Source organism: Rutilus rutilus (genome assembly GCF_951802725.1).
Source record: "Rutilus rutilus genome assembly, chromosome: 2".
Classification (NCBI taxonomy): domain Eukaryota; kingdom Metazoa; phylum Chordata; class Actinopteri; order Cypriniformes; family Leuciscidae; genus Rutilus; species Rutilus rutilus.
In genome coordinates, this window is record NC_140210.1 from 59,941,379 (window position 1) to 59,959,832 (window position 18,454).

Genomic DNA, 18,454 nt, shown 5'->3' on the forward strand with positions numbered 1-18,454 from the left:
TTGACCGCTGTGTTGTGATGAACACAATGATCTGTCATGAACTTCAGCATCAACTCTAGAGAAATGTGTCCAGTAGAGGAACATCTGTGACTGTTGTAGTTGAGAGAGTTTCTGGCATCATTGAGACGACTAGAGTTATTGAGGAAATGTTTAGCACTTTATAGCAGGTTTTTGCAGGTCTTTTATGTGTCCTCTATTGAAGCGTAATAAACCAACTGTTGGAGAGTCTTTGCTGTTTCCATGCTGTTCTTTTCAACTTTGTAATCAAAGAATCCTGAAATAAACATGTAAATAACTGTTTTCAACACTGATAATAATCATAAATGTTTCTCGAGCATCAAATCATCATATTAGAATGATTTCTGAAGGATCATGTGACACTGAAGACTGGAGTAATGATGCTGAACATTCAGCTCTGATCACAGGAATAAATTACACTTTACTGTATATTCACATAGAGAACAGCTGATTTACACTATAATAATATTACACAATATTACAGTTTTTTTAATCAAAATAGAGGGGTTCGCTTATTCAGGGGTTTTCCAGAGCCATCAGAAGAAACACGCTGAAGAGCTTCCCTGAAATCAGCTTCTGCACACTCACTGTTTATCCGGCGATCAACATCCGGCCTGCTGGAGATCCAGCTCGTTCAGCCCTGAGGATTTGAACTTGTTTGATGTTTTAATGACTAGCATTGTTGCTTTAGTTTTCTGGATGTAACTTTACTAAGCAACATGTAAACACACAGAACGGACACTGGTGTGTGAAATTAAACTGCACCATCACAGACTGGAAAAGCAAGACTTACATCCAGCAACCACTTTCAGAGACTCATGGACAGCCAATTCAAGGCGATGGGCCAAGCAGTGTATGGCCTGGATGTTTGTAAAGTCCCGCTTAAGCCTTGCAGTGACTCCAGTGGATTTGCCAGTGAGAACTGAAGCCCCGTCTGTGGCGATGCTGATGAGGCGTTTCCCCAAACACTCATCCTCTAATCCCGCTGTACGAAGGCACTCTCTTAACCTGCTGTACATGGACTCTGCATGTGTGCCCTGCGTCAGCTCTGCAGTGTCTAAAACACACTCTCTATCTCTCCTTTGCCACGCACATCACATCTCTCGTATACGACGAGATAGGCACGCACATGGACTGTGGAGGATCACATTACACACATTTTTGCAAACCGCACGTCACAATAACCCAGTGTTGGTATTTTTTGAGAGCCCCCAACATTTCACATATCAGGTTTTCAGGGGAGCCCATGTGTTATTAAGGGGAGCCGAGCCCCCCCGCAGTTCACACCCGATGACAACATGCCCTGCCTGAGCAACTGGGGTTTACACCCGGCCAGTGTTTCTGCTGCTAGAACTGTCAAATAACAGATATAAGAATAAAATAGATAATATTAAAATAATATCAGATTTGTCCTATTTCACATAAACACATACAAAAAAAAGCAGATGTAAAATTAACTTCAGTAATAAATGTACTTTTGTTATGGTTTAATGTTCAGTGATTTCATCCAAAAATTCCAGATTTTTGGCGCAGTTTTCTTCTCTATATAGTGTTGATATGGCAACTAGTAAATACTCTTAGTTTCGTCTTGCTGGCATGTGTGGAAGTATTTAAATCAAGTGTGTGACAGCCCGCATTAGTGTGTATCCCGCTCACTCCTACTAAACACTCAGTCCAGTTATTACTGTAACAAACACTGTTTTAAAGTGTTTAATGTTGGTAGAGACACTTGCATTAAGGAAAATTATAAAATGGTATTTTTCCCCCTCAGTTTTCTCCCAGGGATGACTAATAATAAAGTATTATGTTTGAATACTGTTTTAACGCAACATTAATACATATGCAAACAGGTGTATATAGTTACTCAAAATAATCTGCATAGTTAAGGCGACAGAAAATGTTGAATGCGCATGTTTTCTGATCAGGCACTGAATAGAGTGACCCATCAGAGGTCCTTCAGCGCATGGGCCGGGAGGTGTCTGGCTAGAGGAACCATAGATATCATATAAAGGCTAGATGTCTCGTGCGCGCTGCTGGCCAATGGAGGTCGACGTCCGCACACGGTGGCCATCTTACCACAGGGTGCTCGCTCACTCGTAACATGGTGCATGTACTTTTAAATAACCATAACTTGCTCAATTTTCTACCGATTTTCAAATGGTTTGGTTTGTTATAAACGTCAGAGATGTAGCTATGAAACTGCATACATATGAATAATTATACAAATTGACTTCAATATGAAAGAATTATAGCCCCGTTAATGACGTTTGTAAGAAACCAAACCGTTTGTAAATCCGTCAAGATTTCAGCGAGATAAGAGGATTTGTGTGCGTGCTGATCACTCACCTTAATTCACAGAGCCCTGTGGTAAGATGGCCGCCGGTGATGCCGGAAGTGACTCCGCCTTAAGACATCTAGCCTTTATATGATATCTATGAGAGGAACTGGTTGGCTGTGGTTGGCAACAGCTAGACTGTGAATGGGCAGGAGATGGCGGAAGGAAGTGAGGAGGCAGGAAGTGAGATGGGATTTGAAGAAGAAGGCGGGAGAGATAGGAGTGTTTGGAATGTAATGCGGTCAAGAAAACGGAAAAAAAGGAGAAAGTAATATCTAATATAGATGAAACAGATAGTGAACAAAGTACGACAATAGTAAGTAAACAACAGCAAGAAGAAGAATATAAAGTGATCATGAAACTATCTCAGGAGGGGTCGTCATTTGGTGAGTGGAATCCGATTCAACTAACAAAGTCCATAAACAAATTGCTAGGCGAGGTCAAGAATGCAAAAGTATTAAGTGGAGCGCTGCTGATTTTCTGTAGGAATAAAACGCAACAAGAGAAAGCCATAGAACTGAATAGAATAGATGGCAAGAGAATTAAGTGTGTCTTGACTGAAAGCAAGGCGTTGGTTCGAGGAGTTATTACAGGAATACCAGTAAATGTTACTGAAGATCAAATCAGAGATAATATAACAGGGGCAAAAGTGTTAGAGGTAAAACGCCTTAAAACAACCAGAAATGGAGAGAAATGCGATAGCCTGTCTGTTATGATTAAAGTTGATGAAGCAAGACTTCCAAGTAAGATATACATAGGTCACATGAGCTACGAGATCAGGCCATACATCCCTCCCCCATTGAGGTGTTTTAAGTGCCAGAGATATGGCCATGTAGCAGCAGTGTGTAAGGGTAAACAAAGATGTGGTAGATGTTCAGGCGAGCATGAGTATGGGAAATGTGGAGAAGGAGTAAAGCTGAAATGCTGTAACTGTGGAGGGGAGCACAGTGCAGCCTATCGTGGATGTGAAGTTAGCAAGAGAGCAATGGAGGTGCAGCGAGTGAGATCGATGCAAGGAATAACATATGCAGAAGCTGTAAAGAAAGTGTCAAAGGAAAAGGAAACCTATAAACCAGAAATCAAAGAAAATAAAAGTAGGTCTTGTGAGAAATGTGAAAAAATTGAGGCAAAAAAGGATCTGTTAGTTATGGGCAAAAATGAATGTGTGATGTTTATGATTGAGGTGATAAATTGCTCGGCACAGACAGACAGAAAGATCAAAATAATAGTTAAATCAGCGGAAAAGTATCTAGGAATAAAAGGGCTTAGCTGTGAGGTAGTGGGAGAAATGATAGTGGCAGGAAGCACAAGCTCGCAGACATGGGCTGGTGGCTCTTTATGATATTAGCTATATTGCAATGGAACTCCAGAAGCCTTCTAGCAAATGGACAGGAATTCAAGAGTTTGGTCTCAGATTTAACAGATAGACCTCATGTAATATGTGTGCAAGAAACATGGTTAAAACCACAGTTGGACTTTGTATTGTATGGATATACTTCAATTAGGAGAGATAGAGAAGCAGGAAAAGGTGGAGGGGTAGCAACTTTTGTTAAAAGTGGGGTAAGATATAAACGTATTAGTAAAGGGAAAGAACATGAATCTGTTGTAACTGAAGTATGGTCAGGGGAAAATAGTATAAAAATAGATCATTTTTACAACCCTTGCAATAATTTAAGGACTGATATGTTGGAAGTAGTTTGCGGAGCAATACAAGGCAAAATAGTGGTATGTGGGGATTTTAATGCACACAGTACATTATGGAGAAGTAAAAACACAGATATAAATGGATTAGTAATAGAGAAATGTATAGATGATAAGGAGCTGGTGTGTATTAATGATGGAAAGGGCATACAGTATAATAGTTCAAGTAATACAGGAAGTGCTATTGATCTAACACTAGTGTCAATGGGAATTGCAGGAGTTAGTGCAGATCGGCAGTGGGTAGTGATCACTATCCGGTAATAACTAGGATTGGAATAGAGGTGCAACAGGATGAGGAAGTGGAAATACCTAGGTGGGAATTAGATAAAGCTGATTGGCAGTCATTTCAAGAAATTAATGAGACTAAGTGTGTAGAAATACTGAGTAGAGATATAACAGATGTGGAGGAGATGAATAGTGCAGCCATTATACAAGCAGCAGAAGAAACAATTCCCTAAAAGTACAGGAAATAAACGGGGAAAAAATGTGCCATGGTGGGATGAGAGCTGTAGAATAGCAGTTAAAAGAAGAAATAAAGCATTTAGACAGATTAAAGCTCATCACACACTAGAAATGTTAATTAGCTACAAAAGAGCACAAGCAGTAGTTAGGAAAACGATTAGATCAGCCAAACGCATGTATTGGAGACAGTATTGCAATAAAATTGGAAGTGAAACTCAGTTGTCAGATATATGGAGAACAATTAGAAGAATGAGTGGATTAGGTAGAAAGGTGGAAATGCCAGTGTTATGCAGCAGTGATAAGAATGCAGTTAGTAATGTAGAAAAAGCAGAGCTTTTGGTAGAAACTCCACAGTTCTGGAAATTTATCCACAGTAGATCAACAGCATAGGAACCAGATACTGTTGGAAAACTCTGGAATAAAAGAAAGTAGGACTGCATCAGGAGGAGATATGGACCTGCCTTTCACTATGTTTGAATTAAAAAGGGCTATCTTAAATGCACGACAAACAACACCAGGGAAAGATGCTGTATGTTATAGCATGCTAGGGCATATGAAAGATGTGTCACTGGAGGCAGTATTAAGGCTGATCAATATGATATGGATTCCGCTTGAATGGAAACAGGCAGTGATAGTCCCAATACTCAAACCCGGTAAAAATGCAGGAGACCCGTCAAGTTATAGACCTATTGCGTTAACATCACAATTAGGGAAAAGTATGGAAAGGATGGTAACAGACAGGTTAAGTTATTATATGGAAAGTAAGGGTCTTTTTTCAGCGTATCAGTCTGGATTTCGTAAGGGTAGGGGGACAATGAACTCTATTTTGTGCTTAGAAGCAGAAGTTAGGAAAGCACAAACTAATAAGGAAAGTGTAATTGCCGTGTTCTTTGACATCGAAAAAGCGTATGATATGCTGTGGAAGGATGGACTACTTATAAAACTTGACAGATTAGGAATAAAAGGTCAATTATTCGGGTGGGTATTAGACTTCCTAGACAGAAGAACAATAGAAGTTAAGGTTGGTACAGAGTATTCAAGTAGGCATGTTGTGGAAAATGGTACCCGGCAAGGTAGTGTTTGCAGCCATATACAGTTTAATATTATGATAAATTACATTTTTGATCAGGTAAGCGGAAGTGTAGGTAGGTCACTTTATGCAGACGATGGAGAACTCGGGTTAGGGGTCGAAATGTAGAATATCTACGGAAAAAAATGCGAAATGCATGACTTATAAACAGATTACCTGTCAGTTTACACGGTGGAGGTAGTAGCAGTTTTACTGGCGTTAGGGTGGGTGGAAGAAAATAGTCAGGACCAAGGTGTCGTTATAGCCTCAGACAGTTTATCAGCATTATTAAGCATTCAATCTGGGAGAGCATCATGTAGACAAGACCTCATTCATCAAATACTTCACTTGCTTCTTACACTTCATAATAAAAGAAGAGCTGTCTCCTTCCTTTGGGTTCCTGCTCATGTAGGGCTGGAAGGAAATGAAGCTGTAGATATGCTAGCAAAAAACTCTATAAAGCATGAAACAGTAGATGTGCGCATACCAGTATGTAGAGTAGAGGTTAAAACCATCATAAAGCAACATTCACTTAAAAAATGGCAGGAATATTGGAGCACAGCGGATACAGGACGTCATTTATACAGTATTCAAACTCAAGTAGTCACAAGCATGAGGAAGGGCAGAAGCCCAAGGGAAGAGATGCTAGTTTCACGTCTTAGAATGGGTCACACTGGTGTAAATACAACATTGTATAGAATAGGAAAACACCCCACTGGACTATGCTCTTATTGTAATGTACAAGAGACAGTGGAGCATATATTGTTAGACTGCAAAAAATATGAAAAAGATAGGGTAGAATTAAAGACACAAATGGAGGAACAAAGCATTACACTTGAACATTTATTAGGGAAAACATCTGGGAAAATACACAAATTATTAATTTTGTTTTTGAAAAACACTGGGTTAAGCGAAAGAATTCAATAGTTTTTTTTTTGTTTGTTTGTTTTTTTCTCCTTTGTTGTCATTATAATGCCCACACTCCAGTCTAGTAGGTGGCGGTAATGCACCTTTGAGATGAGTTGCCAACCCCCATTAAAACCTGAAAGAAGAAGAAGGTCCTTCAGCGGCTGTCCCGCGCTCGAGCGCCTGATGATGACGTTCTGCTAGTTCAAGCTCTTCCGTCAGAACCGAGAAGCGGAACGTTAAAAACCCTCACAAACGATCATATGTCACGGTAAGTTCAGCCAGTCTTTATTTAATATCGTGTCATGTTATTATATCTGTGTTTATAAGACCGTATGAAACATTTCTATTGAACTTAACAAAAACTGGGCTATAAAAAGGATTGGATATCGAAAGTGAAAGTGTAAAGTCCAGTCTGTGTTGATTTATTGAAAACTGAAACAGTCCTTAAAGCGACGCTATAAGCCGAGTTTCCTCACACATATTCCGCCGTTTTGTTATCGACAGAGTAACGTTACGGAGCCCCTGAGGGGACCTTTGCAAAAAACAAAATAAACGGACTTCCGCGTTACAATTTCCGGTTAGCGTTACAGTGTCATTACTACAGATGTGGGAATAGGGATGAGATGAGAGTGTGCCTGGAGCATTCCTCCAGAGATGTGTCTTATTATAGTCTCTTGTGGAATATTAGCGCGTTGTGAATAAAGTTGGTGTTATACTGTAAAGGTACAGCAGGACTGCACTGTTTGTGGACTGTGCTTTACTGTAGGGAGAAAAGCATGCATATCTCTATTAGCTGCAGAACACTAGTCATTGCAGGCCGCAGAAAACTACACTCAAGATTACACTAAAAACTTAATTGTAATTTAATAATAATTAATTAATTTAATACATATTTAATTCATTAAAAATATTTTTATACCATCATTCATGACACAGCGCTATATCATCATCATTAAGCACACAGTGAACACAACACTTAATGTTTTATTTTAATTAAACAACATACACATATTTATAATTAAATTCATGTTGTCTTTATTCATTTAAATGCTTAATATCAGTGTCATATGCATATACATCAGTTACAATTCAAGTCTCATCATAACTGGTAAAACCTGAAAGTCTAAGAAAGAAAACATCAGGGCCCGTATCCCTAAAGATTCTGAGAATCCTCTCAGAGAGCTCCTAACTTAACCTAAAAATTCCTTGCCAGGAGTTTTAGCTTAGAAGTGATTCCAGAACATTTTCAGTGAACTCTGAGCAAGGAATGGATGGAAAATCCTATCTTAGTGAGGAGGTGTGGTTGACCCCGTTGCTAGGTATGAGTCATCATTTCAAAAGCCGTGATTGGTTGATCCTACAAGTTTGATGAAAATGAACTTTTGGTGATAATGAGCAAAGGATGTACCCTCAAATCAATAAACATAATTATACACTCTAATCTTATGCTGACTGTAATTGTAAATAATATTTCACATTCAAGAAAATATCTGGAAAATGAATAGTAAGCGAGGGGTCATAGCCTAACATTAGAATCTAAAATACGTGAAAACTTAAGCTCATTACACCCTGTTCAAATAATGATTCGAGTCTTATTTGCTCATATTAATATCCTAGCTGGCATATTTTGTACTTTCACTCCCATATGGACCCCATTGAAAACAAGATGGCCTATCTCAAGGGGCTGTCCTTAATGAAGTAGAAATTGCAACGTTACAACTCAGTGTGGTCTTAACGAGGGTAACACGGCTCAGCTTTTATCAATGTCTGTGATTGCTGGCTGGTCTATTTATGAAGGCTTGTTAACAAATATCCTACAAACACAGAAAATGGAGATCCACCACAAACATGATTCCTGCACGATCCAATCTGTTGCGTCTCAATAATTCCCTGTCATCCAGTGTTTGCAGGACATCTCTCCTGCCTCCTCTGTTGGCCATTTTGTGCAGCTGCTTAGGGGAACTCCTAAGCCACTAAAAGTCCTCTTCCCTGCTCTTAGCAGATCGAGCCTTAGGAGCCCTTTTAAGCGCTAGGAATCTTGAGGAATAGCTTTTATATTAACTGGGATTTTCGTGTCACTTTTAGGGGAAATTCTAAGAAAACGTCATGACTCTGAGAATTTTCTTAGAATTTGGCCGCTAGGAGCCACTTTTTGCACAAAAATTCTTTAGGGATACGGGCCCTGTATTTTCTACTTTCTTTAGACCATAAACAATATCACTCAATATTACTATTAAATACTATAGTAATGTCTCAGATGGATCCTATACCTGTGGCCACATTCCCTTCTGTGCATTCTCTCATAAAATAACCTTTTATCTACATAGCCTTTCATTCCCAACTAAACTACACGCCAAACGTGTTGCAGATTAGTGGACCGTCGATTCATTAAATTAGTTATTTCTAAGCCTCTTCTCCATCTCCACTGATCTCCATCAGACTCTGGTCTCCTTCCCTCTTTCGGCTGAAGGCTGCAGGCTTGTCTTCTAGTGGCTTTTATGCATCAGCTGTATCCATTCACTCTCATCTCATCCCTTTCCCACATCTATAGTAATGACACTATAACGCAAACTAGAAACTGTAACGCGTGAGCATCCGAAAGTCTGTATATATTTGTTTGTTGTTGCAAAGGTCCCCTCAGGCGCTCCGTAACAAAGTGAATATCCGAGAGATAAAAAGATTGTGAAATGTCCTCAGCGTGTCTTCTGCAGGTCGTGCTCCAGGTGTTCATCAAAGCCCAGATGTGCCCAGATGTCGGCTTTAAAGTAGCTGGAGCATGTTTAGTTTTCTCGTCTCTCCTCCCTCTGCTATTGGATGCTACCGCCACACATGACGTCAGAAGAGCGTCAGTACATTATAATGGGTTATGGTCTATTACTGAACCGACACCGAATCGTCCTCGTCTGCCTCGTAGAAGCGATTAGTTTCGACACCCCTGATATCAGCCTCAGATTTGGAATATACTCGATTTTTATACTCTCTTTTTCAGAGCACTTACATTTTAATTATGTATTGGTATATAAAGACCGTTTAAACAAATTTGAAAAAAAGTTTTTTTAGAAAATCCCACCTACCCGACCTTTAACCCTCTGGGGTCTGAGCTTCAGTGTTTCATTACAGTGTTTTGACTCGGACATGTTTGTCCTCTATGTATCTGTGTGTAACTTTATAACTGATGCACAAGGGTTAAATCTGTTCATCTAAACCATAACTCCTGCTGAATGTGGCGTGACTGGAGAAAAGTGTGTTTCAAAATCAGTTTGTTGAAATATTGACCTAGAATTTATGCGCTAAAATTAAAACAGAAAAGATCGGCAAAATTTGCTACAAATGATCAGATATATCACTGAACATTTTGATGCGCTAAACATTTTTTCTCAAAATGTTTTTTAAATGTAAAAGCTTAAATGTAAACCTGACAATATGAAGCGCTATTCCCTCGCTCTGACACTCCCTCAGGATTCCACATCAGAATGTCTGGGATTTTCTAATCTTTACTGAAATCATCATGTAAAGCAAAAGCGTAAGTCTAAGCTGTGTTTAGGGGAATTAACTAGCCGTCTGTTAAACTATAAGAGGAAATATATGTTTTAGTCCATCTCATTTATGACTGAATGATGCCTTTGTTGTGTTCATTGATGTTCGCAGGAACATGTGCTGAAAATAATCTTGAACACACTGTAAACCTCTGTGAATTAAAGCTGCTGAATGTGATATAAATGTAATGCTCTCAGTGTCTCCATATAAAGGGAAGATGCGAGTCTCTGAGAACGAGTGCAGCGTCTCCAGAACCCAGCAGTGAGTCTCTGAAGAGTCACAGATCTATGAATAATCCCACAAATCCTGGAGATGGACTCAGTGACCTCTGACCCCAGGTGAGACACAATCCAGTGCTGGACACAATAGACCGACTCACACAACATCACAGATCATCTGAACTAATCATTTACATTTAATCCATTATAAAGATGTGTATAAATGATCATATCTTTTCTTAGTATCTCCAGGCAGAGGAAGAGATCTTCATCTCCAGAACCCAGCTGTGTGTCTCTGAAGAGTGACAGATCATTTCCTCTTCTTCCTCCTAAATTCAGTGATGAACCAGCGACCTCTGACCGCAGTGATGAACCAGCGACCTCTGACCTCAGTGATGAACCAGCGACCTCTGACCTCAGGTGAGGATAAACGTGACCTAGACCTAAGACCAAAATTTGTAGTTGTTTTTGCAGAAAACACTGTAATGGCTTTCCTGACATTACATTGAAGAATTTGAAAGGAAAGATGGAGCACACATTTAATAAAATTAGGAAATAAATGCCCTTTATAAAGGTAAAAAAAATATTTCCATAAGATTGCTTTCCAACAGTGATTTAATGAAACATTGACAATTTAAGTTTGAAGGGAGTAAAGCCTCTGTTTAATTTTACATCAGCCTACTCAGGGCTCGAAATTAACTTTTTTACTTGGTAGCACTGGTGCTCCCAACTTCAAAAAGTTAAGAGCACCAGCAAAAATTAAGGAGCACCACAACTACAAATTATATATTAACAGATTTTATTTCATCCTGTGGCCAAGATTTGAAATTTGGTCTTCTGGCTCTATATCATCTCACCCCGATGATATTGGCACATGATTTGTCATTTGACATAAATTAAGTGAAGGCAAGCTCTTCTTTGGCGATGGTGTATGCGGTGTTATATTCATAGACAGTATGGTTATATTTGACGTATCCTGCCGATTAAAAGCCTTAATAATCGAACCTGATGAACCTGATTTGTTTGCCACACACCTGTCCCTGCATTTTTTGCTTGGCACTTGGCACTCTATAGGGCTTGGGCGTCGTGACGTCATACTTGGCGTGGCGGCCATGTTGATGGCCTCGCGAATGTAAACATACAGCAAGTGAACGAGGAGAAGCAGAGTTGAGAGAAGAAAAGAAAGAAAAAAGATGTTAAAACCCCGAAATGGATGTGGAGTTTACCGGGATACGTTAAATAGGGAAACCAGGGACCAGTATGTGGACAATTTTTCCTGTAAAATATCCCGTATTTTAATACCTGACTCTCATAACATTAATGTTAGCCCTTCCATCGGACCTGTCAGTCTCTGCACTGTTGTCCTGTTGCTACCCCCTTGCCCTTCCAGCGAAACAGATGTTTTCAAAGCATCGTTTTGCTTACTTGAAGGCAACCTTAGCGTGATATTGGCCTTTTTAAGATAACAGCGTGGTTGTTGTGAGAGCACGATTTCATGCCAATCTGTAAGCGAAGTCACGTTAGACCTAGCTTCACAACTCGCTTAGTTAATGCTGCAGTTTTGTAGTACGAATTTTTGCTGTCAGCAGAGGGATAGCAACAGAAAGATGAATGTTGAAATTTTCATTTTTCGGGATATTTTATAGGAAAATACTAAAACGGGAAGACAGCGGGAAAAGAGCTCAAATGCGTGAGAAACCCGGAAATAACGGGAGGGTTGACAGCTACTAACTACACTTTTTTGCCGATTTTGTCCACATAACGTTACTGGTCCCTGACTTCCCTATTTAACGTATCCCCGTAAATTCCACATCATTTTCGGGACTTTAATATCTCTTTTCTTTCTCCGAACTCTGCTTCTCCTCGTTCGACTTGCTGTATGTTTACATTCGCGAGGCCATCAACATGGCCGCCACGCCAAGTATGACGTCAGGATGCCCAAGCCCTATTGCTATTAATATGCTGTATTAATCTTTGTTAATCTTTGTTAATAAAAATACAGCTGTTCATTGTTCATTAATGTTACTTCACAGTGCATTAACTATGTTAACAAATAATAATAAAAATTTCAATAATGTAGGCTATAGTAGCCCAAATGTTGAAATTAACATTAACAATGGTTAACAAATGAACAAAGTCCAGTTTATTAATAGTACATGTTAACTGTGTTAACTAGAATTTAATAAGTGGAACATTATTGTAAAGTGTTACCGATTTGTTATACACCGATTCAGACGTCTCGTGAGTGTGTTGGACAGATCAGTTGTTTTAACCATTCATTAAAGTGAATCGGTTCAAATGAGTCATTAGTTCGCGAATCGGAGTGTCATTAGTGGAAGTGTAGCATACGGCAAGCGTTGTGTGATTATCCCGGTAGTTTATTTTTTAGCACAATTCACACTCCGCGGTAATTTAGGAGAAAAAAAAATCTCTGAATGCTCCACGTGAAACTTCGGTCTTCCGCCCTTTTTCTATCGTGTCAAATGATTTTGATTAATATGCGCGAGGGAGAGAGAGCAAGACAGCGCTCGTGTTGTTTGAAGACGTGAGAGTGCGCGCGCGCGGCCGGGGCTTTCTCTCGTCATGCGCAGCAGTCACTCACGCACCGATCAAAGGCTTTGGCGTCCACTGCCGCAGATCGAGTGTTTCCAATTCATTGTGCATGCGTGTGTGTGCGTGTAAAGAAATGCGCTTGTTAAGTCGAACTGAAATGTACAAAATGTTCTTCCGGGCATGACCCCTGACCCCTCTAGAGGTACCGAGGTCCACCCACTAAATACTGTGGGAAACACAGACGGCTATATGATGGTCTACGGAAAATACTAATTTAATTATCTTACTATTAAAATACATGATCAGGATTTTACCTCCTCGTTTTGAGTCAGGAGAAACCCTGAGTGTTGTTTATAAGGAGAATCTGTTAAACTGACAATGTTCATTAATGTGTTGCTGTTCCTTGTGTGTTTTATTCACAAACATGTTTTATGTGTGTATTTTGTCACCATTCAGAGATGATCAGACTGGAGACCAGGATTCTCCTCAGCCAGTGAATGATGACCTACAGAGAGTCAAACACAGACACAAAGCCAGCATGAAGAACAAGTATGAGAGATTATTTGAGGGACTGAAACTCCAAGAGAATGAAACCCTCCTGAACAGGATCTACACACAGCTCTACATCATAGAGGGAGAGAGAGAAGGAGTGAATGAAGAACATGAGGTTTTACAGATGGAGAAAACAGCCAGAACACAACACTCACAAGACACTCCAATCTACTGCAATGACATCTTTAAAGCCTCTCCTGAACCAGGACGCCAGGAGAAAGAGCAGATCAAGACTGTTCTCACTAAAGGCATCGCTGGAATCGGGAAAACCGTCTCTGTGCAGAAGTTCATTCTGGACTGGGCCGAGGGAAAAGACAATCAGGATGTAGATTTCATGTTTGTGCTTCCATTTCGAGAGCTGAACTTGATCCGAGATCATCAGTACAGTCTTCACAGACTTCTGCTGGACTTTCATCCTGAACTTCAAGATCTGGACTCAGAGATTTATGAGGAGTGTAAAGTTGTGTTCATCTTTGATGGTCTGGATGAAAGCAGAATCACACTGAGGTTTTCAGACGCTCAGGAAGTTTCTGATGTGACTGAGACTTCATCAGTGGGTGAGTTGATGTCAAAGCTCATGAAAGGAGATCTGCTTCCCTCGGCTCTCATCTGGATCACCTCCAGACCAGCAGCAGCCAATCAGATCCCCTCCAAATACATCCACCGTCTGACAGAGATTCAGGGATTCAATGAGCCTCAGAAGGAGGAATATTTCAGGAAGAGAATCAGTGACGAGCATCAAGCCAGCAGAATCATCTCACACATCAGAAGAGCAAGAAGCCTCCACATCATGTGCCACATACCCGTCTTCTGCTGGATCTCCTCCACTGTGCTTCAGAAGCTCCTGGAAGAAGATCTGAGTGCAGAAATCCCTCAAACTCTGACTGAAATGTACATCCACTTCCTGCTGATTCAGATCAACATGAGGAATCAGAAGTATGAAGAGAGAGATCCAGAGAAACTCCTGCAGTCCAACAGAGAAGTGATTGTGAAACTTGCAGGAGTGGCTTTCCATCAGCTGATGAAGGGCAATGTGATGTTCTATGAGGAGGACCTGATTGAGAGCGGCATAGACGTCACTGACGCCTCAGTGCATTCTGGGATTTGCACTGAGATCTTTAAGGAGGAATCAGTGATTCATCAGAGGAAAGTCTACAGCTTCATTCATCTGAGCGTTCAGGAGTTTCTTGCTGCTTTCTATGTGTTTTACTGCTATTTAATGAAGAACAAGGAACCACTGCGGCTTCTGGGTGTATTCAGATCTGATGAAGTCTCTCTGTATGATCTACTAATATCAGCAGTAAATAAAGCCCTCAGGAGTGAGAATGGACGGCTGGATCTGTTCCTGCGGTTCCTGCTGGGCGTCTCACTGGAGTCCAATCAGAGACTCTTACAGGATCTACTGACACACACAGAGAACAGCTCAGAGAGCATCAGGAGAACCACACAGCACATTAAAGACAAGATCAAATATTATGATGATAATGATGATGATTTTAAGGTTAGGTTGTATCTCTCAGCTGATCAATCCATCAATCTGTTCCTCTGTCTGCTGGAAGTGAAAGATCAGACTCTGTCCAGAAAGATTCAGGAGTTTGTGAAATCAGACAAACACTCAGAGGAGGAACTCTATCCTGGTCACTGCTCAACAATCTCCTACATGCTTCAGATCTCAGAGGAGACGCTGGATGAGCTGAACCCCATGAAATACAACACATCAGATGAGGGGAGAAGAAGACTGGTACCAGCTGTGGTCAACTGCAGAAAAGCTCTGTGAGTGTTTAATCATTAATAGCTAAAGAATCATTTTAATAATGCATCTTACATCTTTACAGGGGTCATGACATGGAGTTTTTACTAGTGGTGGGCCGTTATCGGTGTTAACATGTAAGGAATAATTGACGACAGGCCGTTGAATTATTAGAAAAATAATGCACACCTGAGGTGGTAATGCGGTCACGACGCGAAGCGGAGTACTACAGCTCAGGGCTCGCAAAATCGCCTTCATGATCCACACTGATCACACACATTTCAGTTCAGTTAGAACCAGATGCATATTTGTTGATATTTGTGTTTTGAAAAAGTTTTTGATTCATTGTTTTGACTCCTAACCAATATTCTACTTAAAAAATTGTAGTCTTTTTATATGAGCTAGTAAAATTAATTTCGGGCTACCAAAATCTGAAGAGTGCCTGCCCGAAGGGCTACCAGCGATTTAGAAATTTTGCGAGCCCTGCAGCTACCACACCTCGAAACATTGTTCAGATTCTGTATTTCAAGACGTTTGTAAAGTTTTTGTGATTAAAATGCTCTTGAATCTGTAGGACTACTTTCTTATGCATCTAATCCCATGCCTCCGTTGCTAATTCCAAAACGTCACTTTAGAGTTATTAACGGAGGTTTGAGCCACTGATAGCAGACTAATGCTGGCACACACGACTCTGGCACATTCTCTGACTGTTTTCATCGACTGCAGCAGATTATAAACACCGACTTTGAACACAGACTGAACGAGCTGAACACGCGTTTGGACATGATCAGTCATCAGATTACATTGATAACCGGCCTTAAAGTGTGTCCTCGGCTTTATGCAGTTGGCCCAATGACGTGACGTGCAATTTTGATGTCCAAACCCCTTTATGAAGTCAAAATAAGGAAATGTTTAATAAAAAGCACATTTATTGAATCAATTGATCTCTGTTTATCAAATGATATAAACATATATTGAGGGTATTACAAAGTGTAAGAATTATTAGACATTATAGTCACATAATGTCATACCGGATAACTGTCCGGACCTTAGAGTGACATACAAAAAAGCCAAACAAACTGTAAAAAATCGAATAAACCCTAACATCTCCTCCACAGGCATTATTGTATGAGTCTTGACAACAATATATTTAAATATTACAAAGAATATGACATCCAGTTAATTGTTATGCTTTGGAGCATTCTGTCCCAAAACTGGCTGTCAGCCAATGTCATACGGGATAACAAGCAAACTGGAGCAATTTTATTGTGAATTTTATTTTGACACGATGTGAGATAGCATGTTACACAATCAGGAAGACCCTGATGGACCCCCAAACAATGGTGAAAGGTAAGTATGTCTTTCATAAAATGTGTTTAACTCACCCTTTTTCTTCACTAGCACACTATGTAGTAAAATCCTGTGTCATATGGGATAACGCTAAAATAACATATATAATGTGGATTTTATGTAAATATGTTTATTTAGCATGAATTTACATATTTGGAAGTTGAAGGTAAAGGTTGCAGATTTCTATAGGTAGCCAAAAATACTGCCTGATAAAGATTTAAACTGAGTTTTGTCATACCGGATAACAATTTTGTCATATAGGATAACAGTTACTTTCTGTTTGACAATATATTATTATACAGTTTTCAGCTTTAATTTGTATAATTTCCATTAAAATTGTGATATTAACATATCATTAACATTGTTTAGTTAAATATTAGCAAATTATATAATTCATATTAATATTCAATTACAATTACACTTAATTATTGTCCAACCTGTCATATTGGGGAATCAGCCCCTTTAAGTCTATAAAAATGTAGTGTTCATTTAATGAAACTAATTAAATTTAGTGATTCAAGGTACTTCAACCCATTATTAAGATTTTTCTTTATAAATATGTTGTTCAATTACATGCTTTTGTAAATTTGTTGTTCAAATAAATGATGTTCAGTGAAATGAGTGAAGGTCGCCTACTTTAACCCTTTACATTATTTATGAATATTGATGTAGAGTGACTATGATCATCAATAAAATGATTCACGGTACTTTTCAGTACTAAATTAAACCTAATGTTGAAAAGTTGTGCTGTTCTGATATTCATAAACATGAAAAAAATGTTTAAATGTATTTGTATACTTGCCAAATCTGGGAAGAAACCACACTGAGTTTGTGTGTAACAGTTTACACACTGAAAACCACATCTGTATTTCTTTACAGTGGAGCCTAATTAATTTCCTTGGAAAAACATTGCATAACATAAACATTAATTATTTATGAACATTATTAAGTGTTGTAAAAATGACAATTCATGTGTTAACTTATATGGTGTCATACCGAGTAACAACTTAAGTCAGGCGGGATAACGCTGTTTTTTCCCATTGAAATGAATTATTTCACTTCATGGAGTTGAGGAAACAATAATAACATGATACCAAGTCCTGTAAAACATTTTCAGACATTTCGCATTTTAAATCACATTGCAGTGTTAAAATGTGGGTAAAGAACTTGAACAAGTAGGGTCACGTTTAAAGAAATCACAATATAATGAGAAAAAATTGTTGTGCAAAACATTTTTTTCTGTGCTCCAAATATTGTTTACTGCATCACTTTATATATTCATTAAGTATTATTGATTTGAAAAGTTTTAATATCGTAATATTTAGAAAATGCATTAACGTTATCCCGTATGACATTTTGACTGGTGTCGTCACATGATTCTCAGTTAAACCGCTTAAAATACATTGTTTAAAATTGAGATTTTAGTAATAAGTAAAAAACACCCCCATAAAGATAATAACTACTTTGATGTGCAGTTTTAACCTTTTTGAATTTTTTATCAGTTGAAAACCTTATTTGTCACTGGCCCAGTTATTAGAGAGAGATGTTGCAATAATGAGACAGAAAAGCATGTGCGTCAATATTATTTATTTATTTATTTATTCAATTCGTTTTAATTAATTCGTTCATTCTTTTGTTTCTATTATTGACAGATGACAGTAGACTAGCCAATTAAATGAAACAAAAAGCCTTTTAACAAGTAAGGCCTATCAATAATTATTTATTTGTTATATTATCTGCAATAAAAATCCGTGCTTCAGGACTATCCATTTATTTAGCCTATATTCAGTTTAATTTTCTATTGATTATAGATAGGAATATACTTTATTTATTAAAATTAAACTGCATGTTTCCATAGATTGTGAAGCTAGACATTGAAAATTGCAGATCAAGCGCATGGGGCTAAATGCTTTTTCTTGTTATGAATTGTATCCTATTTTCCGTTATTACAGTTAACTAGGCGAAGTGATATGGAGCTGTAATGCGGTCGAGACCTGCCT

General features: G+C 38.9%; 1 protein-coding gene across 1 annotated transcript in view; it reads left to right on the top strand.

The window, feature by feature from the left end:
* Window positions 1-9,100: 9,100 nt before the first annotated feature.
* Window positions 9,101-18,454, top strand: part of LOC311286248 (NACHT, LRR and PYD domains-containing protein 3-like) — a 67,762-nt gene continuing 58,408 nt past the window's right edge. The window contains exons 1-4 of the mRNA XM_084402374.1: window positions 9,101-10,017; window positions 10,244-10,369; window positions 10,493-10,669; window positions 13,259-15,127. Coding sequence (XP_084258500.1) covers window positions 10,344-10,369; window positions 10,493-10,669; window positions 13,259-15,127 — 2,072 coding nt within the window. The 5' untranslated portion in view covers window positions 9,101-10,017; window positions 10,244-10,343. The remainder of the gene's footprint in view (window positions 10,018-10,243; window positions 10,370-10,492; window positions 10,670-13,258; window positions 15,128-18,454) is intronic.